The sequence below is a fragment of the Chiroxiphia lanceolata genome, chromosome 1 (genome assembly GCF_009829145.1).
Source record: "Chiroxiphia lanceolata isolate bChiLan1 chromosome 1, bChiLan1.pri, whole genome shotgun sequence".
Classification (NCBI taxonomy): Eukaryota; Metazoa; Chordata; class Aves; order Passeriformes; family Pipridae; genus Chiroxiphia; species Chiroxiphia lanceolata.
Genome location: NC_045637.1, coordinates 121037105 through 121059918, shown reverse-complemented (window position 1 = coordinate 121059918; position 22814 = coordinate 121037105). Strand labels below are relative to the sequence as shown.

Here is a 22814-nt window from a genome sequence, read left to right as displayed (position 1 = left end):
AGGCCATATCAGCTCTTTCATCTTGCAGGCAAACCTCTCTAAATTCAAGAGAGGAAAAAAAGAAACAAATAAACCCCACACACCTCTGACTGCATGTGCAGCTCAAGAATGGTGACAGAGAAGCATTGCCCTGCCTCATGTTGGAGACAACCTCAGAGAGTCACCATTAACATTCTCAACAGAAGGTGGGAGTGTGTGGGGTTGGGAGGGGCAGAACTGAAAAAAAATACAAGCAGTCCTCCTGACAGTTTCAGACTCTACAAGGTGGCCTTAGGCCAGACCACAATATGGGTTTGATTCATGCAAAGAGAAACTACAGTATGTCCACAGCCTGTGATTTCTGCCAGTTTCTTTTATGAGCAGAAGATAAACTATCTGATTTAAGACCAAGTAGCTTCAGTAAGCATCTTTCAATTAACCAAATACCACAGACACACTCCTTTCCAGCTACCCCATGTAAGAAAAGCAAATGCTTATCCTGCATTTATCTTACTGTGCATAAACATAAGCACACTACAAGAGTACAAGGATAAGAAAAATGACAGTCATTAAAGGGCAAGCTGCTCAGCAGTGCCCACTTTGATGCTTGGTGACTCGACAACTGAACTTAACACTACTTTCTGGATGAAAAAGTAATCATTCAGGAATCACAGAATAATTTGGGTTGGGAGGGACCTTAAAGATCATTTAGGTGTCCCATCATAAGCAGGGAGACCTTCCACTAGGCCAGGTTGCTCAAAGCCCCATGCAAGCTTGCCTTGAACACTTCAGGTGCGGGCCATCTTCAGCTTCTCTGGGAAACCTGTTCCAGTGCTTCACCACCCTCAGAGTAAAGAATTTCTCCCTAATATCTAATCTAAACTTATCATCTTTCAGTATGAAGACATTACCCCTTGTCCAATCACTACATGCCCTGGTCAAAAGTCCCTCTCCAGCTTTCTTTTAGGCCCCCTTTAGGTACTGCAAGGTGCTATAAGGTCCTCCTGGAGCCTTCTCTTCAGGCTGAACGATCCCAACTTCTCTGAGCACACCTTTATGGTGCTCCAGTCCTCTCATCATCTTTGTGGCCCTCCTCTGGACCCACTCCAGCAGGTCCATGACCTTCTTGTGTTGGGGACCTAAGAGCTGGATGGAGCACTCCAGGTGGAGTCTCACTAGAACAGCGTAGACGGGCAGAATCGCCTCCCTTGACCTGCTGGCCATGCTGCTTTTAATGCAGACCAGGATGCAGCTGGCCTTCCAGGCTGCAAGCACATTGCCAGGTCATGTTGAGCTTCTTGTCCACCCACAGTCCCCAAGTCCTCTGCAGGTTTGCTCTTAATCCATTCTCTGCCCAGACTGTCTATGTGCTTGGGATTGCCTTGACTCACCTGCAGAACTTGGCACTTGGCCTTGTTGAACTTCATGAGGTTTGCACAGGCCCACTTCTGAAATCTGTCAAGGTCGCTCTGGATGGCACCCCTTCCCTCCACATCCCCTCCTTGTGGTGCATGTCGACTGCACCACACAGCTTAGTGAATTAAACAACACCAGTCCCAACAGTCACTGGCCTTCATTTGGAAATTGAGCCACTGACCACAACTCTTTGAGTGTGACCCTTCAACCAAGTCCTTAGCCACCGAGTGGTCTATCCATCTCTCCAGTTTAGAGACAAGGATGTCACAGTGACAAATGCTTTGCACAAGTCCATGTAGACAATATCAGTTGCTCTTCCCTTATCCACCAGCACTGTAACCCCATCATAGTAGATGTCACAGTGACAAATGCTTTGCACAAGTCCAGGTAGACAATATCAGTTGCTCTTCCCTTATCCACCAGCACTGTAACCCCACCCTATTTGTCAGGCACAATTTGCCCTTAGTGAAGTCATGCTGGCTGTCACCAATCACTTCCTTATTTCCCATGTGCCTTAGCACAGTTTCTAGGAGAATCTGTTCCATGATCTTGCCAGGCACTGAGATGAAACTGACTGGTCCTTAGTTCCCTGAGTCTTCCCTTCCTCCCTTTTTAAGTCAGTGAGAATTTTTTCCCTTTTCCAGTCTGTGAGAACTTCACTGGACTGCCATGCTTTCTCAAATACAGTGGCTGGTGGTTTAGCCACTTAATTTGCCAATTACCTCAGGGCCTGTGTATGCATCTTATCAGGCTCCATGGACTTGTGCACCTCCAGGTTCCCGAAGTGGTCTTAAACCTGATCTCCTAGAGTGAATGGTTCTACATTCACCCAGTCCCTGCCTTTGCCTTTGACTTGAACAGCATGGCTGGAGCACCTGCTAGTGAAGACCAAGGCAAAGAGGTCACTGAGTATTTCAGCCTTCTCCATATCCCAGATAATCAGGTCACCCGTTTTCTTCCAGAGGGGATCCACATTTTCTCAAGTCTTCCTTTTATCACTGATGTACCTATAGAAACTTTTCTTTTTGCCCTTGATGCATCTGGACAAATTTAATTCTACTGGGGCGTTAGCTTTCCTAATCTGATCCCTGGCTGCTCAGACAATTTCTCTGTATTCCTCCCAGCCCACCTGTCCTTGCTTCCACCCCCTGTAGACTTCCTTTTTGTGCTTGAGTTTGTCCAGGAGTTCCTTGTTCATCTATACAGACTTCCTGGTGTTTTTGCCCACCTTCCTCTTTGTTGGGATGCATCACTCTTAAACTTGGAGGAGGTGATACTTGAATACCAAACCAGCTCTCCTGGGGCCCTCATCCCTCCAGGGCTCTATCCCACAGCACCCTGCCAAGCAGATCCCTGAAGAGGCCAAAGTCTTCTCTCCTGAAGTCCAGCATAGCAAGCTTGCTGTGAGTTCTCCTCCCTGCCCTAAGGATCTCTACCTTTCCATGATTGCTGCAGCCCAGGCTGCCCTTGAGCTTCACAGTCTCCATCAGACTCTCCTTGTTGGCAAGAACAAGATCCAGCACTGGCTCCTCTATCAATTGGAGAAGGAAGTTATCATCAATGCATTCCAGGAACCTCCTGGATACTTGTGCCTTTCTGTGTCACCCCTCCAGCAGATATTGGTATGGTTAAAGTCCCTCATGAGAAACAGGGCTTGTGAACATGAAACTGCTCCGATCTGTCTATATTGGTCTCATCTGCTCAGCCTTTTGGGTGGGAATGGCCTGTGGCAGATCCCCACTATGATGTCACAGGTCCCTGCCCTCCTTTTAATCCTGACCCATAAGCTCTCAGTCAACTCCTCATCCATCCCCAGGAGGAGGTCCAGGTACCCCAGCTGGTCATTGACACAGAGGACAACACCCCCTTCTCATCTTTCCTGCCTGTCCTTCCTAAAGAGCCTGCATTCTTCCACTCCAACACTCCAGTCATCTCCACAATGTCAGTAAGATCACAGCCCTGCAGGCTTTATTTCCCATGCTGCGTGCATTTGCATAGAGGCATTTAAGTTGGGCCCTGATGAAGCTGACTTACTGGCTGGAGTGGCTGCAATTCCTTTGTGCTGCTCTTCAGGAGCTCTCTTGCTGACCTGCAATCCATCTCTAGACCCTGGGCATCTCTTGCTGGCACTGGCATCCAACTAGTAGGAGTGGGATGGATGGAGGTTCCCCTCCCCCAGCAACTCTAAAGCCCTCTTCACATCTTTTAAGACAGCTCTGTTTTAAAAGAACTAGCTAATCTGTTCTTGCTAGCAAATGTAATCCTTTACTCCAGCATCAAAGACTCCATTTAGCACAGTTCTTGAAGTTTATAAAGAACAGAGAGGATACATGAGGCATGGAAATTAAAAACAAAATAGAAGAGAGGAAGCAGGTTTGCTAACTGCAGGAAATAGCACTTTTCTACAATCTCAGCCTCACCATTACTAATGTTTTATTCATCAATTCCTTCTTGCAGTTTTTCTTCTTAGGCAAAGACAACCTGGCAGCATCACATTTTTGGTACTCCAAGTCAAATATAATCCCAGATCATTAGAAAAAAGAGATAATGGACTCCTCAGACTCTAGTAAGAGAGTCAGAAACAGCACCTTATTACCCATTGAGGATGTCCATCTCTCCCTCATCCTCCTAGGGTTATTTTTGGCACTGTGTCCTGGACCAAGCACACGCAATGGAAGCACAATCCCATCGCTTCACAGAAGAAAAGACAGAGAGAGAGGGGGTTTACCTTTCCTGACCTCTAACTCCCAGCCATTTTTGCACTCCTCTGAGAACCCATCATCTCTCTTGAAATTGTGCATCTCTGCCTTCAGCACTTTCTTGCCTACTTTGCCAGTCTCAGGAGTTTTACTCACTGCATACAATTCTCTGCTGGTCCTCACAGTGCTGATGTGCTTTAAGTTCTCTGTCATACTCTTCGTGTCCTTCGAGGTATGACTTTTTAATTTTTTTTCAAGCCAGGTTCAAGTACTCCTAATGCACATCTTACAGCAGCTTCCAGTTACCAATGTAAAAAAGTCAATAATTTATTGCCAAATTCATGGACCTACAAGTAAGAACATATAAGAGAGTCAAGTCCTACTATAGTCAGATGACACATGGTAAAGTTGTTCAATGTTTGCCACATCAAAAGCTCTACCCAGATAAACTTTAGAACAGGAAAATTAAAAAAGAAAGGAAAACATCAAAAAGAAAGAAATACAAAAATACAAAATTGAAAAGACAGCAAGAAATAAATAGAGTAACTAATAAAAATAATAAATCTTTAAAGCACTTAATAAACCTTGGATTCAGAAATGATCTCACAGACACTGCTCGGAAATTAAAGCTCACAGACACAACACAAAGCTTAGAAGTTAAAATAGATGGCTGCTGGGATAAATATCTATGGCTCAGCTCAACTGCCCACACATTTGGCCCATTTAAGATTTTATCCTTCACAACCAAGGAGATAGTTATAAACCTGAGATAGCTATCAAAGCCTCAGCAGCATGATTTTTGTGATAGAGAAAAATAATGTCAAGAGTATAGTTATTGTAAGCATCTGCTAAAAAAAAATAATTAAAAGGCCATCAGAAATAAAAGGTATTTAGCTACTCTCTCTCGAGTAAAACCCATTGTGAATTCTGTGATCTTGCCTCCTTGAAAGGAAAATTGCACTTTCAGTTTCCTACACAAACCAAAACCAAAACATCTATTTATATGTAGACAAAGGAACTATATTTATGTATAGACTTATTTAGGAGCCTAGGTCTTCTGATAGGCTCATGGGATCTTTGCAGCAGAGAAATTATCCATGCTTCATCCAAAAGTGTGAGGGATCATCCAGAAGTTTTGCATTTGAGAGGGGCAAATTACCTTTTTATGTCCTCAGTGTACAAATCCTTCCTGCCCACACACCTACCTAGCATCTCGCAAAAATTCCTGTAAGGAGGAGATCCAGACCTGCCACCAGCCCAGGACTGGTTTTACCTCTCTGGTTTGGTTCTCCTCCATGGTTTGCTAAGCCATCAAATCCTTGAACTTCTAAAGGTCAAGGCAATGTGGAAATAACACATTGCCAAATACTAATCTTTATTATTGCAATCAACCAATTAAACTATAATTCTACCATTGTTATCCACCAACACCTTTCCTGCTTAAGTGCAAGGCATGTTTACGTTATTACTGAGGAGTTCAAACATCCTCCACCCACCTAAACCAAGGTGAATGGTCATGAATCAGACCAGTATCTGGAACAACATTTTCACTTCTAAAGCGATATGGACAGATGCAGAAAAGCCAAGAATTACTATCTTCACCAGTTTTAAGGTCGATTGAAAGATTTTGCAAAAAAAAAAACCAACCAAGCAAAAAAACCTTCCACGTACCCAAATGCAACACCACCAGGCAAAGCTGGCATTTTGTTTCCTTTTCTTTTACAATATCACTGCTGAAGTGAAAAGTTTGAGATCTGTTACACCAAGTGAAATAGCCATGAAGGAGGAAATCAGATGGCAAAACAAGTAACACAAACCTTATAAAACCCCAGACCTATTAGCACTGTGTAGATAAAAGTAGTTTTGATTTTATTCCAATCTGCTTTGTAAAGGGCCTTTCCCTTACCCCACTAAACAGAGTCTGCACCACTAATGCTGGTTCACAGTTACACAGAGACAAAAACATGCAAATTCCACTTCTACACTGTATTTAATTAACAGATTCATCTCTTTTGTAGTCCATATATACACAGAAAAGCGTTGGCTACTGCTCACAGACAATGATTTATCTGTTCACCTGTAGTCAGCTAAAGTAGTGGGAAATAGCAAATAAAAATACAGGATTCCAAATCCAGGATCAACTAACTTTAAAGCTGGGTGCAGAAAAGAAATTATGGAGGTTGGACACAATGCAGAAATTTCTATCTAGTGGTAAGGCATTGTTGTTTTTATAACTCATTTTTGGCACCTACCTTCCCTTCTTTGGGAACACTGTGTACATGCTGAAAAGGAAAAGTTAATCCCGACACCTTGTATTCACAGCTATCTATGGAGTGCAGCGCTGGTAACCCACACTCAGGAAACACGGAACACTGCTTTCATTTTCCTATAACCAATTCAAAATAGTAGCACCATTAAGCTGACACCAAAAGTATACATCATCAGGAAAAGATTGTATTTGAAAACCTTACTTCTCATCAGAAGACCTCTGGATATGCTGCTCCCTCAAAACTGGAACTGATAAAAATCAGCCAACCACATACACACACTCACTCAGCATGAGAGTTGTAGATCACAAAACGTGTACAAACTTGTTCCTTCTCAAGAAATGCCCACAACTGATCCTCAGATTCAAGCCCAAATGTTAAAATACCACAAAATACCACTGTACCATTTATCTAAGTCTTTAAACTGCAAACATCAGTGCAATTATCTGAGCATTTGAACACGACTGACGAACACGCACTTAGCAGCATATCTCATTACTACTACATTTTTGTGGCAGACAGACATACAGATGTTTCTCTGTTCTCCTCCAACCAAGATACCTGCTAAGTCTGCATCTTCCCAAGCCAGCCAGTGTGTTATTCAAGCCATTCTCATAAGGTCATCTCATCGTTACAACACATCCTAAGCAACAGAAATAAAATTACATCCAAGCAAGTTCCTACTATATTAACAAATCCATCAAATCACTAGAAATGCAATATTCTTAAATATGTGCTCCAGCACAGAAACAGGTCTGTGCTCTCCTCTGCGCCATCTCGAGAAACAGCAGCCAAGAAGGAAGGATGTAGCTGCCTCTACTCAGATCCACCTCTTGCAACCATGTCTTCTCTTCCTCAGGTCATCAGGCGGGGAGAATAGCCAAGATCAGTTTACTCTGTAAAAGTACTACAGATTAGTACCATCGATCAGTTTTGTTTAACTAAACCATATACTTCAATATTAAAAAGCATCGAGGACCAAAATGAGACACCATGAATAAATAACCTTTCAGTTTCAGCACTTCCTAAATATCAACCGCCCTACAAAAGAATTTTATGCTAATTATGTGAAAACTGGGGTACCTTGTCATCTCCCAAATCACTAGTTCTCCCCTCTCAAAGTAAAAAAACCTGTGTATCCACAGACAGTCAAAGTGCTACAAACAGAGCAATGTAACCATTGCGCTTTGCTGTGGGATGGACAGCTTCACAACCAGAGGCACCAAACAGGGCCTGTGTCTCAGCATCAGCTGGTATCTGTTGCCCATATGGTGGCTCGCCCTGAGGTATCATACAGGCAAGCTTCGTTTCATAGAACTCACATGGATATATGCTCAATCAGAAGTATGTTCTGCCCAGGTAAACTCGTACTGCTTAGGACATGATTACTCACTAGCTCTTTTGTTTGTAGGAATCCTCTTCCACAGCCATGACACCACATCAACGAGTAGAGAGCAAGGATATGGGAGGACCTTGAGACTTCAGCTTTATCTACCTAATAATCAACAACATTTGATACTCCACTGCAAGGACAGCAGCAGAGAAAGCAGACCTCTTTTGCCATGGTCTAAGATGCTTTGGGGCTCAAAATATATAACATGGAGTAGTTCAACTTGGTGCATTCTTTTCAAATGGGGGACAGGCAATTTGCTGTCTCAGATACTTGTGTAATGGAAGTCTGTCTTGGAAAGGAATCCAAATCAGGTTTGTATCTACCCAAATACAAGTGTGAAACCTTCTGATAATGGTCTTCACGCTTAAGTTCTGCTCTTCATAAAATGTCAGGGGAAAAAAACCACAAACCAAATCCAAACCAATAATCTTGCTTTCTTGAGTGCTTGTTATCAACCCTGCCTACTGGATTCTAAAAATTGCCATCATGCAAGATGTTCGGTTGCTTAACTACAGAGGTTCAAAAGTAGAAATGGGCATCAATGGGCTCACAGTGAGGAAATGAGCAACAAGTCAGGAATGGAGGTCCACAAAAACAGGCTGCCTCCCAGATAAGCTATTATTAAGTCTGTTCTACCAAGCCACCTGCCCATGACAACAAGGTAGAAAGCAACCAAAGGTTACCCGGAAGGAAAGGCTTTTATTATCTTGAAAAGAGATCTGTTCTACTGTGGAACCACTAGAAAGAGAAAGGGGAAAAAATAAAAATAAATAAAGCAAAAAATCAGTTCTGCCACAACAGCAACAAACCAATGTTTGTTTAGGACGGATGGCCACTAGCCCAGCATTTAATGAATCCAAGGACTCCAAACTGGATGGCTTTAGAACTGACTTTAAGAAAAAGCCTACTGCATTCTTGGAAGAACAAGAAGAGGATATGTCATATTTGAGAAGGAGATTGCTTACTTCTTCTCCAGGAGTGCTTCAGCACACATAGTAACAATTGAGTGTTTTGAACTCAGCCCTTTGGATTGAGCATTCAATTCTCAGTATCCTCACCAGCAAAGCTAAGCAGAAAAATTCAAATCTCAGATATGTAAAATTCTGCTTCAAAATGAAAATATGGAGGGGACTTATCCACATCCAGATCATTAATGATACTCCTAAGGAGCACAATCTACATAAAATGAGTTAAAAAATTAGCACCATGACAGGTCACCTGCAGAGGAGGGAAATTCAAAAGAGGTACTGAAGCAACTTGAAAAGGTAGCTACAATAACCAAGAGAAATGATCTGTTATGAGGAGGTGTTTAGTAGTATGAACAAGAGAGGTTTTCAGGATAAATTAGATAAGGACTTTGCGGGCAGTGAACTAAGCATACTTATGACATCCATTAAGAGCTCTGAATCTCACCAAGTACATGCCTCAAGCAGACTGCCTGAATGAACCCAAGCATCCAACCGCTGAGTCAGGAGAGAGTGGCCTGTATACTTGCTCCAGAATTAGAAATGTGTCTGACTAGCAAGCAAAAACACTGTTTCTATTCTGTCCAGCTTATGAGACTCAAAAATCCCAACCAAGACCTCATTAAGAAAGCAGACTTCTTTGTTTTTCACACTCCTTTTTTTCCTTGCTTCAATTTCACATTTCTTGTTTCAATTTCACCTTTCTTCATCTTTACTCCTTGCTACACTCTGCTTCTTTGTTTTGTCAGAAAGGCACCTTCTCTACTGATACGGTTAATGTACTAACACAGAGACCTGAACAACACAAGTACAGTATATCCTACTATTATGTCTGTGTTCAGTGTACTGTTCCTAAGCCACACCTGCTCTACAGAGCACCAAAAATAAACTAGAACAACCAGCATTGACAAGAAAAGAAGGCTTCCAGACTTTACAGGATGAAGCGGTTCAGTGGTTCCAGGACAGAAAAGCAGCAGCAGCAGCCGTGATAGAAAGGCTCCAATCAACCACTCATCTGTGGAGCAACAGGAGAAGAGAACAGAATGAACAGTCAGAAGGGTCAGCAGCAGGTGAGCGCACACATCGGATGGAGATTTCTAATTTTTTTTTTTAAGCAGCAACAGAACAGAAGGCAATTTCTGATTTCCCTAAAAAGCCTAAACCAGGTACCCACCAACTCTATACAGAATGCACGTGTAACATCTTTCTTACTGTGCAAAGGATAAACCACTCTGAGGCAACAAGAACCACAGTCTGTGGTCTGCATGCATGTGCAGCAGAATGCTTTGCTGAGCATAACTTCTTATCAAAAGTTAAACACTACTGGAACAGAGTTTCCTCTATGGACAGTAACACATAGTTATAGAATTTATAATCCCTTTCCTTCAACCACCAGTCAGGGTTTGGCAGATTAAAAAAAAAGGTGGCAGGTGATGAGAGGGGTTGAATTTTCCTCATTTAGTAAGCAAAGCTAGGACAGAACAGAAGAAAGATGTAAAGGTCCAACTTTATTCCACAGGTCAACACAGTCAAGAAAAAAAAATTTAATTTCACCCCCTGGTTTGTATGATGTTTTTTCAGTCATGAAAGGATTACTAATCCCATACAAGTGTCTTCCCAAACTACATATACTGGAAGGTTTGGATTTTTATTTCATACCTCTGCAGTTTACTATCTAGGGTCAATTCGTCAAAACTGAACTAGTATGTGGGCTGTTCCTAACCTCCTCTCTTCAGCTCTCACTTCTTAGCCTAACGACCTGCAGCTCTGCAGGCTTCTGAAAGAAACATTTACTTTGTCTTCAACTACAATTAATATTTTAAAATTACACAAGCAGAAAAATTAGCATGAATTATTGTTCCTAATTATTGATATTACAAGTAGAATGGCATACCTTAACTGCAAAACAAATTTTAAATTATTACATCACACAAGTTAACAAGACTTTCCAGAAGACCATACACTCAATTTCATGCCATGGTTCTAGCCACACAACACCACTAGAGATTACAAGCAATGTTTATGCACACCTGCTACTACAGAACAAGCATTCCTTCGTTTCCAGAATGCTTGGTGGTAGTAAGCAATCCTGTGGCTGGAACACTGTGCCATTAGCAACAATAGAAAGGTTCATTAACTGTACACCCACCAGATTTCTGAGGTCAGTGGCATAACATAGAATTAGGGTGACAGTGCTACAGGAACTACACTTCCTATTTAAAAAAGGAAGAAAGGAAAAAGTAAGACTGCCATTGAGAAAAAAATGCAGGTATCAATTAACCCAATGTATCTCCAGAACATTCATTAAGCTTATAAATCAATATTAATTTTCATTATATTTGTTTCAATATTTGAAATGCATTTGAGGCCATACATACAGCTCAGGTATAGGAGGAACAGATATAGAATTTCTTGCCCATCTCTTTCAGATGACTTCTAACTCAGAGATATGAAAATTGCTGCAGAAGTAAAATTCATCAGGTAAAATCTACTCAAAGGATTTTTTTTTAAATTTCATTAAAATCCAACTAGTAATATTAAAATACAAGAATGCAACCAAAAATATCCACAGAAGGTAACAGCAACAAATACCTTTTCCTCTATTGTTGCATACCTGAAGAAGCTCTTCGTATTTACCCTGGCTCTGGAAGCAGGTTGAGCAAGCCACTAAAAGTTGCTGGCATATAACCACGTACCAGTGTCCAACACAGACTATCTCACCGCTCAGTCTGGTCTAAAGAGAGCCCTGGGTAACTGCTCCAAGGTAACTGTCAGCAAAGACTGGGTATTTGCTTTGTTCTGATGGCAGGCTCCTCACAATCGCACAAGAAAATCTGCCAGCAAGAAAGGGGTTATTCTGGAGAGATGAAACAAGAACAATACATAAGGTACAGGCAGCTAACTCTCTGGGTAGCTCTCGCAGGACAGAGACCAAAATCTGGAACCCCTGCCAAATATGGCTGCTGAAGATAAAGCATGAGGACTGATACGGCTACAGTGTCAGCATTCCCACCTATATCAGAGTATTTAGTCATTTTATGAGATTTTTCTGAGGTAGAAGGAAAATACAGTTACTACCAATGGTAGGACTGTGTGGAAAGAGTCCTACAGCACAACCAGAAAGTCTCTCTAAAGTATACAAAGTGCTTACAATAAGCCTGGGAAAATGAAGACTCCCTAGCATAGTCTCTATATGAGTGGTCAACTGTTATTTTATGCATCTTACTTGAGATCTTAACAACTCTCACATCACCCAGTTAACACAGTACAACCATCAATATCTGCAAGGTGGCAGACACTCAACAGCAAGCCATAGAAGCTGCAATACTCTTCCAACAGATTGCTACAAAAACATGTAAACTTCCAGGGTTTCCCTAAAATTTTGTCACCAGATTTACTTGTATCAATGTCAGTTTTCCGATTTGAAGACAAAGGAAGTAAGGGCAGACCTCAGTAAATTGGTATGCAGCTTTCACCTGCCAGCAGGTAAGCATCTGAAGTCTTCATGAAGCCTTTAAATTAATTTTCAGGTCACATCCATAGCACTAATACACACACACATTGATGAAGATACACAGCAGAATTACATCAAAATAAATTACTGAAATAATTATATAGTGTTGTTTTCTTCACTGAATGTCCATAAGGGGCTGAGTTCACATTCATGTATCCGTGGCAGTCTCATAAAGCAGTGAAACTGGATCTCTTGCATCTTAAATGCCTGTGTCTGGGTTATGGCTTCTATTGGGATAATTCTGAGAAAGTAAGATAGTGGCTACATTACACATGTCTGAAGAAAAAGGTGATACTTTACATCCATTTCTCCTTTCCACAGCACACTTGGGTATTTAGCAGTTCAAATTTTATTCACAGAATATTTACTATTGGTCAAAATATGTTGGGAAAAAATTTTAATTTCCATAAGAAACAGAAACATTTGCAGCTTACTCAAGTTTGACAAAGTAGTCAGGGCAGGTGTTTCAGAAGTGTCCAAATATTTTCTAAAACTAAAAAAACATTTTGTTGGAGCAGTTTCAGCAATGCCAATATTTCAAAATTAAACTACTCAGCTTTTCATAAAAAACTCTCAACAAATGAGATGGCCTTTATTAGCACACAGTGAAATCTTCCTCAAAATCAGAAGAAATGTTTCAAAATTCATCCACAATTAAATTCTAATCTCTTTGGCCATAGGGAACCGAGCACCTCGGCTTCAAAATTCCATTCAATTCTTTCCCTTAAAATGATACATTTCCTCTTATATGTCTACTACATCCTTTGTAACAAAGTCAATTCAGTCTTTAATGAATTATAGTATGTGAAGTGAGATTGCACAGTAGTAATGTACCCATCCTGTGCACTCATCGGAGACACAAAGAGCACTACGGTGTCATCAGCACCTCAGGTGAAGAAATCCTTTTATCTTTTTTATCAGGGCACAAAATAAAGAAGGAGCCTCATAAGAATTCAGGGAATGCAAATATCAGTAGCAAAGAAAAACCATGAAACCACAAACTGGAATATTTCTTCTATTCTACAGCTCTAAATATTGGTCCAGCGCCTCATAACTAAAGTATAATAAACTGTATGTACTTCCTCAAAGCATTTCCAAGTCTCAAGACAGAATTAGACACCGAAAACCAGGAATTGGTGGTTTAATTTTTATTGTGAAGTTATTCACTGAGACGGTCCTCTAAAAGCAAGGACTCTTTTTTGTTAGACAGTTGATTATCAAATCAATTCTCTAATTGATGCCACTTCAAATTAACATGAAAAATCTTTGTCTCTGCCCTTCTCAAAGTGTACAGAGTAGCTATCTTAGATGGTTATCATCCAAATTCTGAATTACTAGTGCTTACTAGAGATAAATAAAATTAATTCACAGTGAAAAACAGCTTTTTCGAGAAAAAGAATTAAAAATAAAGAAAAAATAGCACTTTAAGGAGCAATGAAGTGTATACTGGAAGCAGCAGGCCTCTAGTGCTTGTTTCTTTTGCATTAAAGTATTCTGCAGCTTGACACAAAATATTTCTGATAACTTGCTTGTATTTGCATTATATTCTATAAGAGGAAGGAATGTTAGGTAAGATTTTCTCACATTGAACAGATGTTTCTTCATCTTCTAGCATCACCTCTTTCTCAAATTATTTTTTACTATACAATTATTATTTTTTATCATACAATATTACATTCCCCAAGTAATTATGAAGTGAAAAAAGATAATTTGACTGGCAGCCACCGGATTGTTTTACAGTTCTCATACGGACTACAGGTTGTCTATGAAAACATGCCCTGAAGGCCTGAAGAGGAGACATGATAACCACTATAAATTTGACCCTAAAGGTAAGTATGTGCTATGCAAGTGAAGTGTAATGCTACTGCTACAAGTTATCTAATGTTTCTTCAGGTTTTCATTTTCCAACTCTTGTGTAGATCTGCTGGCACACAAGAAGAGCAATACCTGCCATAGGTAGGGATACAGCCCTGCAACAAGCCTCACCCAAAGCCAATCCAGTGGGCAGAAAAAAAAGGAAAGATCCCTATTGACTTTATGTGAGAACTTAAAAAAGAAAAATCAGTTTGCAGCATGTTCACAGATGTTTGTTTTCAGCCCTTTCTTTGTAGAAAACATAGCACTCAAGCTTTACACAATTAAAACACTATGTCTTAGCCTCCACGTACTTGGTAACCTCAAAACAAGAACAAATTTCATGTCACAGGAGTATAAAAAATTATGTTTTAGTCAAAGTTTAATAGCAATTCCATTTTCCTCCATACAATTAATATATTCTAGAATTTGTTGCAAGTGTGGCATTTACACTTTATCACAATTTAAATTCAAACCCAAAGAGCAAAAGAAACCAGACTTGTAAGTACAAAATAATCAAAGACCCTGCTCTGCTCAAGATTATATGTGGGGAGGAAAAAGTTCTGATTAGAACTTTTAGTCAAAAAAGACTCTACTTGATAGAAAAGCCTTCCTGAAATAGAAGGGCCTTCCTCCCCACACCAACTTACAAAGCGAATAACCAACATCCTTGGAAAATAGATCCTTCCACCTCACTGTGAAATGCATTTTCAATAAGTAACAAAAATTACAGCTGTAGAAGTACTGGGCCGAGGATGAACTTCAGGTAAGTGTATCCATAAATGTAGAAAGTTGTTTCTCAAGAACAATAATTAGCACTCTTGCTGAGGTAAATACGCATAATTTTTCACTTATTTTACAAGGACACATATTCATGCACATTACTGCCAACTGTGCACAGGTCTGTCCTCTGATTTCCAGATGCTGATCAGAGCATTCCATGTACCTAGTTGCCACATCACTCCCGGTGTAAAAAGCCTCAGGCTAAGATCTACCACCTTTCAAAACAGCCAATCTCTGCTCCAAATGTTAAATTATATATTGAGCAAATGCTAAGAGAGACTTACATGATGGTAACCACTCAAATGACGTTCACACTCTTCTGAAGAGCTCAGCTTTAGCAAACAAAATCTGTCATACAGATTTAAGTTTTCCAGGCCTTCCATAACTGCTGGTGTGTAGCCTCTCATCCTCATTTTTAGCAACATACAACGGTTGCATCCTCTTATGCTTGTTTTATACAACATGCTGTGGGCTCCCATATAGAAGCTGTCATCTCTGTCATACTGCACTTTATCCGAGACACTGGTGGAAGTCTAGGTAACACAGGAGAGGGGAGCAAAACACATGTTTTAGAAATAGCAAATGCCATTTTTGCATGTGCTCACAGCCTACTCGTAATTCAACACCTTTTACTATCCAAGTTAAGACACTGCACAACTGTTATTAGCATTTCTGACAAAATATTGAAAGGGACAACTTTAAACAATCTGCACGTATTCAGTCAATGGATTATTCAACTACTCAAGCTCTTTGCTGTGGAATCTGGCCCCATGACTGCATAATATTAAATAAGAATTGAAGTCACTAAAGGCAGCAGATGTCAAAGCTACTACCAGACATGGAATTTCATAGCCTCTTTCCCCCTCCATATGACCTGAACTTTCCAGATGGGTAGTATTTTATATGCAAGATTTTAGTCTGTCTTCTGCAATTTTTTTTTTAAGGAGGAAGTTTTATTTTTCCTGCTACTTGTAGCACTTAGGAAAGTAGCTGCCTCTGCTCTCACAGCAAGTACTGTTATGTTGCAGGAACCATTCTAGTACTTGGGAATCACTTGAATTTGATGAAAAGCATCATAACTCCTAGTTCTGATGGCAATACTACACAAATACCCCTCTGAAAGCCATCCAACACCGGAATTTCTTATAAAGCTATGACGAAATGTTCAGCAACAGTCGATCATCTTAGTTTGTGCAACTGCTGTATAAGCAGAAGGTCTTTTTTCTTCCCTTACAATTGTTGTAGCATTTTCAGTGCAGTACAACTAACAAACTCTACTTCCACTGAAGTAAGAGTGTCCTCAAATTTATCTTTTGTATCTCTTCATATTCACTCTTCCACCTCTTCTAGCCCACCACCACATGTTTGGACGCTCATTTCATCCACATCCATTTCCTCAATGCTTGATGAGTCTCAGGAAAAGCAAGACTGCTCACACGAGCCACAGAGCTACACAGGTGTGTATGGCACGTCAGTACTTATGATGAACTAAGTGAACACATAGTGGTTCATACAAGCAACAACCACACCTGACTTAAAAATATTTTACTATAAATACAAAGCAAAAATTAAAATAAATAAATGTATGTTGTCAAAAGTTGATGAAGAAATTCAGTAGAAATATTGGCTCTTCAACATCAGAGTAAACCTTGTATTAGCAACTAAGGAGCTACCTGACCTGCCACTCTAAAGGGTGCGGTTCAACTACAGACAGACTGAGGGAGAAACAAATTGGGGGGAGGGGGAGAAAGATTTGCCCCATTCCTCCCCTCTCAAAAAACAAACAAACAAACAAACAACCCACACCGAAGTGTGTGACTCTCTGGACTTCCTGGACTTCTATGACAAGCTGAAAGTGCCCCAGAAGACTTAAATGTATTTTCAGAAACACTCCGTGGAACTAGAGGTGTTGGTCTTAACATTATAGCTGAAGACACTACAGGACAGCAGAAATACAATAAAATTTGCCATGTTGCCACAACTAATTAAGTATTCAGCAGTTTGGAATTGGTGGGTTTGGGGTTTTTTTTTGCTCTTCTCTTGGCAGTACTCTAGGGAATTGACTGGATTTGGTCTATTCCATTCAACAGTGTTGAATTTGCAAATTATAGTAAATTTGGCCTTTTGCTCCCAGACTAGAGATATCAAAAAAGCCAACAAAACTACCTGCAAGGGATCAGAGCAGACAAAACCAAGAGGCAGGGAGACGGCCAAGCAAGGCAGACCAAAAGCCCCCCTTCTCAGCAGACTTGCAGAGAAGGTAACACCATTTCAGGTTGCTTGGACAACATGCTGGTAGAAAAAGTTGATGGAGAAGCATTTACATATCAGCAATTTTAAATCAATGTCCACACTTCCAGCTGTGAGCCACAGAAAATGTGAATACACCACTTGGTAGTATTGCTACAGACAACAGAACATAGTCTCATTGCAGAGGATACCAGTAGGGCCTGCCATCCGAAAGACCCCAGAGCAGTGCTCCTGAACTAGTCCAGTTCTTCACAAGTCTTTAACCTATAAATGCAAAACCCAGAAAGCAGCTGATATGCTGATGGGCACGTAGCGCCACCTCAGAGTTGATATATTTCATCCAGAAGCCACAACTCTCCCAGGATATATGCATTAATGCTTTTCAAGTAACTGGTAATTTATTAGTTGGGCATAAGATGTAGGTGAAAAAACTCCACACCACTGTAAACTTAATTATTTCATTACCATGTGATAATTCATTAGTATGAACTAAGAAAGCAACTGCAAAATCACTCAGAAACCAATCATATTCTGTCTCCAGAATGTCACAGCAGTGTTTCACAGAATGGATGAGGCTGGAAGAAACCACAGTGGGTCATCTGGTCCAACTTCCCTGCTCAAGCAGGGTCATCCTAGAGCACATGGTACAGGATTGCATCCAGATGGTTCCTGAACACCTCCAGTGGTGGAGATTCCACAACCCCTCTGGGCAATCTGCACAGTCACCTGCACAGTAAAGAAGTTCTTCCTCATGTTCAGGTGGAACTTCTTGTGCATAAGTTTCTGCCCATTGCCTCTTGTCCTATTTCCTTGTACTAAGCTGAGCTTTATTTGCAAGGCTGATCCGAAAAAAAGATCCCTTGAAAAGGGTTCACTCTGACTTTTTCAGAAACACAGTACAGCTCTGAAAAACAACCACACTCCTACCAGTGCTCCACTACTGATGTGAACGATTAACCCATCCCATGAAACGTGGCAAAGCAGCAGCACTGCAGCAGCCAGACCAGCTAGAGCTCCTGCCATACACGCCTCCCCACACACAGCTGTTTGCAGCATCAAGTTTGTTATCTGCACTGTAACACCATCTGCCCAGCAATCATCCACTTCAGTTTAAACTAATAATGGAATATAACTCAATCAAGTTTTCTTCATTCCTGCAGCACACACAGAATGCCCAAAGCAATCTATTTTTATATGGCATGTTACTCTTTGCTCTATATGCCAAAAAATACAGTCAATTTTTAAAGCAACAAATTTCAGCGCACATTTCTAGGCCTGTATGACAATAAAAACCGGATGCTGTCTGCATCATCTCACTGAGAAAGTAATTCCAACATAAGCTCCTATTCAGACATTTACTTCTTCATTTCCCAGTTGCCTTCAGAAAGGTTAGTCACCTTTTGGCTGAGCACTTAGCTGGTGAGTTTTCATAGATTATCATCCTTCAGGCTGTGCCAGGAGTTCCTTGCACAGACCAAACGATAGGATACACACTGGGTGTCACAGCTTCAACTCCCTACTGATTTTTGTCAGTGTTTGATACAGGTAACATAACATCGTTGCATCTTGTATTCACAAGCAGGTCAAGTTCAACCGGTTGTCACGTGGAAGTGAAACATTAGAAATCAAGTAAAGGAACCTTATGTCTTTCCTCACCAGTCTGTACTCAAATCAGCTGCATATGTGTAACAACGTATGTGCAAAGTCTCAGCTGTGTGTCCTGCAAGTCTTGGCAAATGACACAGTCTATTAAATGTGCATGTGTGCAATCCGTAATACTTTAACTCTGAGACAAAGGAAAAAGTAATGAATACTGGCTATAGAATTAAATATGAAATTATAAAAAATTTACAGTATTTCAGCATAAAGCTCTCTTCTCTGTGGAGAAGTCTCAGATCACTGATCAGGGATCAAGCAGCAATGCACAGACCACATGGGCAGGACTGTATCTTTTCTAACACCCTGTGGGCTGTGGCACCTAAGGGCTGATAATCCCTTCGAGGGACGCACAAGATGACTTATGAACTTTCATTTTGGCAAACTGTTTCCCCTAAGCTTTTCTGGTATAGTGTGATGCATGGTATAGGAAAAGCTAAGAATCTGAGATTAAAAAAAACCCAACAATATTACAACGGTATGCCTGCACCATGTCAAGTCATAAATTACAGAGTTTTACGGTATGTGGTTTTGCTACCTCATATAAGCCATCGTGATAATTACGAGAACCACACCTTTCATCTCACTGACCTATAATGCTACATTAATGTAACGTTACACTCACAATTTCAGCTTGAGTGATTTTTTTCAGGTTTTCAGGCAGGCTTATTAAAACCTAATAAACTGAAGTGCACGCTAGCTTCATCGTTTTGTAGCAGCAATTTGTTTCCTCATACTTCTAGTGAAACACGTGAGTCTCTGGCCCCTGGGTACTTAAAACTTCTGTATTTTTCCCCCTGGTTTTAAAACTTTGTCTGCTTCAAAGAACTAGTTCGAGGTTTTTTGACAGTTTAAGCGTTGTATTTTACTAGCAAAAAAAAGAAAGCCGGGAAGATCCAGAGAGGAAGCAAGCAGCCCAGCAGCCAAGGCAGCACACCTGCCGAGGCCGGGGAGGGAAGGTGGGGAGCGGCGGCAGCGCCGTGTCCGGCTGGGGACGAGATGCTGTGCCGGCAGACCCTGCGCTCCAGCACGCCTGAGGCCCGGCCGGGTGCAGGCAGGCCGGTCCCGCCGGAGGTGGGAGAGGGAAAGTTGGCGCCCGCGGCCGGCCGGGAGCCGCACCGCCCCCTCCTCCCCCGGGCACCGCCCGCGCTGCCGAGGGGCGGCCTCGCCGGCCCTGCGCACGCTCCCGCCCGCCGCCCATGAGGCGCCCGCGCCGGGAAGGCACTGACGAGTCATCGCCCCGCCGCGTCCCCGCCCCCGCGGCCCTGGCGGGACGGGAGGCCGAAGGGAGCGGGGAGCGGCGGGGGCAGCCCGCAGGTGATGCTCCGGCGCGGCGCTGCCCGGCCCGCCCTCCGCGGCCTGGACTCTGCGGCTCAGGGCAGCGGGTCCCGCCCGGCGCAGCCACCTTCGCCTCCCGCCCGCCCGGCGCCGGGGGCTGCGCCGGCCCCGCCGCCGGGCGCTCCCTCCACGCCCACCGCGCCGCCGGCCCCGCGCTCCCGCACGCCGGTGCCTCCGCCGGGAGGCGCCTCCCGCGCTGCGGCGGCCGGAGCGCGACCCGTGCTCCCCGCCACACCTAGCAACAGCGCTGACAGGACGCAGTGGCGGCGGCGGGAGGAGGAGGAGGAGGAGGAAGCGGAATGGCTGCCGCGGCGGCGGCTCCCTCCCTCCCCGGAGCCCTGACAGCCAGCGCCGGGGCGGAAGCAGCAGGCGGCGTGCTGTGCCCGTCCTCCTCCCTCCTCCTCCTCCACCGCCGCCTCCTCCTCCGGGCTCCTGCGCTCCCTCCTGCCAATGCAAACTAACTCCCCCTCGCCAGGGCCGGCGGGCTGCACGCCTCCCCCGCACCCACCCGTGCCGCCGCGCCGCACGCCGCCGCCTCCCCAAGGAGCGCTCCACGTCGTCTGCAGGACCCGCTCCTGCCACTCCTCACCCACCGCCCGCCGACCTCCCTCCCCCGGCGGCCGCCGCCGCCGCGCCCCGGCTGCCGCTGCACCTTGTGCCCCCCGCCCCGCACCGCCCCGCCGCCGCACACGCGGCCCCCGCGCCCCCCGCCTGCCCTGCCCTGCCCCGGCCGCGGCCCCGCGGGCACTCACCGATGTGGTTGTCCTCGATGTGCTCGATGAGCTCTGCCAGGGTTGGGAAGTGGAGCCCGCAGCCCCCGAACCTGCAGGCGTTGGAGAAGAAGGAGGCGGCGGCGATGCCTGTCATGGTGTTACATCGAGATCCCCCTGCGGTGCCTGCTCTGCCAGGGCCGGCGGCGGCAGGGCGGGGAGAGGCGGGGGCAAGGGGGGAACGGGACGGAGAGAGAGAGATGGGGAGCGAGAGAGAGAGGGAGGGTGGGGGTGGGGAGGAGGAGGTGGCGGCGGCGGCAGCAGCAGCAGCAGCAGCGTCGGGAGCGGCGGAGGGGAGGGACGGGCTGGGTGGGGGGAGATGAGGCAGCCGCAGCTGGGAGGAGGGACCAGCGCGGCTCTGTAACAGCTGTGCTGCCCCGGCGGCGGCCGCCGCCGGCGGGAGGAGCAGGGCACCCGCGCCGCCCTCCGCCGCCGGGGGACACCCGCGCCGCCGCGTCCGGCACCGCGCGGGGCCGGGGGGGAGCAGAGATAACTTTCCCCTTCAGCCTCTCGCAGGCGGCGGCTGGGCCGGGGGCTGGTCCTGCGAGGGGAGGGGAGGGGAGGGGAGGGGAGATGCTCCGGGGTAGGTGCTGCGGCCGGGAAGGTGGCGCCCGCCCCAAGGGGCTCTCCCGGCCGCCGGGAGTTGGCTCCTAACGCCGTCGTCACCTCCACCGTCCCGGAGGGAAACAACTAGCCCTCGCCGAGGTCGCCAAACTGAGGGGCAGTCGCTCCTTCTCCGAGGTGGGCCGAGGCCGCCAGACTCAACCTTCACCTGCCCGGCGACGAGCCGGAGGCCCCGGGCACCTGCTCGGGGTACTGGGGTCGCCCCGCCGCCTGGTGGGCTGCGGCCCCCCTTCCTCCTAAGCTGCCCGTCACGGATCCCTGGGCCGGATCGCTCCCGCCTTCGCCGCCCGATGAGGCGGGTCAGGGATGTGAGGCTGCGGCCCTGGAGGGGAGGGAAAGTTAAGCAAGAGTTGCATACACCTCGCTCCTACATCCTATTTTGACTTTTTGTCTCCAGAAAGCTATTCAGCAGAGAGGCTGACTGATTAATTGATTTTAATGAAGGTCTCCCTAGGCTCAAATTCACAGACAGCTTTATTTAAAATTAAAGGGAAAAAAAATTGCTCATCAGGAAGGCTCTCTCTTTTTCTCCCCCAATTCTGTTTTATAATAATCTTTTTTTCTGTATTTATACAATTCTACACTATTATTAATATTTTTGAGCAAAAGTATGGCAAAAAAAATCCACCTCAGTATCTGCATGAGACTCTGAATTGGTCAGATAGAAGTGGTTCCACTGATCCCACTGATGGATAGGAGTCCCAGGCTGTTCTCATCCATGAGAAATCAAGCCTAGCTCTTGCCTGTCTTGTTACCTGTATTGCAGGTGGGGATGTTCCTAGTGTTGCTGAGGGAGCCACAGAACAACAAATCCTAAAAATGTAGTAGAATAGTTAGTGAATAGAAAGATGAGTATTTGCCCATTTACTTAAAGCATGAAAAGTCTTGAAGCTAGTTCCTGGTGTCCCGTATATGAGAGAACCCGTTGTTTATGTCGAGAAAACAAGCTTTATCTTGCAGTTTATTTTAGTCATTTTCTTACATGTTCACTTTAATATTTTTCTGATGTTTTGCCCTCGTCCAATTGTATTTTTCCACTCCTTCTGGTTTACATCAAAGCGAGCACAAAACCTACTTTCCAGAAAAATACCATGCGAAGAAGACTTCTCTTACTTCAACACCCAGAGCTGGAGTTGGTCAATGGAGTTTGCATAGCCATGAGATGCTGAAACACAGAATTATAACAATATTGTAGATTTTACACTTCAAAAAAGAATGGTAATATGGACGCATAATAGTCTGCAATATGTTTTCAAGGTTCACTGCGACCTCCAGTTTAGAGGATTGGGGAACTACTGCTGTTAGG

The 22814-nt window shown here is 44.1% G+C and overlaps 1 protein-coding gene across 1 annotated transcript in view; it reads right to left on the bottom strand.

Annotated features, from left to right (window-relative positions):
• JAZF1 (JAZF zinc finger 1) overlaps positions 1 to 21165 on the bottom strand; it is a 191842-nt gene extending 170677 nt beyond the window's left edge. Inside the window, exon 1 of the mRNA XM_032699187.1 lies at positions 20867 to 21165. Within this exon, the coding sequence (XP_032555078.1) occupies positions 20867 to 20981 (115 nt within the window). The 5' untranslated portion in view covers positions 20982 to 21165. The remainder of the gene's footprint in view (positions 1 to 20866) is intronic.
• Between the last annotated feature and the right edge of the window lie 1649 nt (positions 21166 to 22814).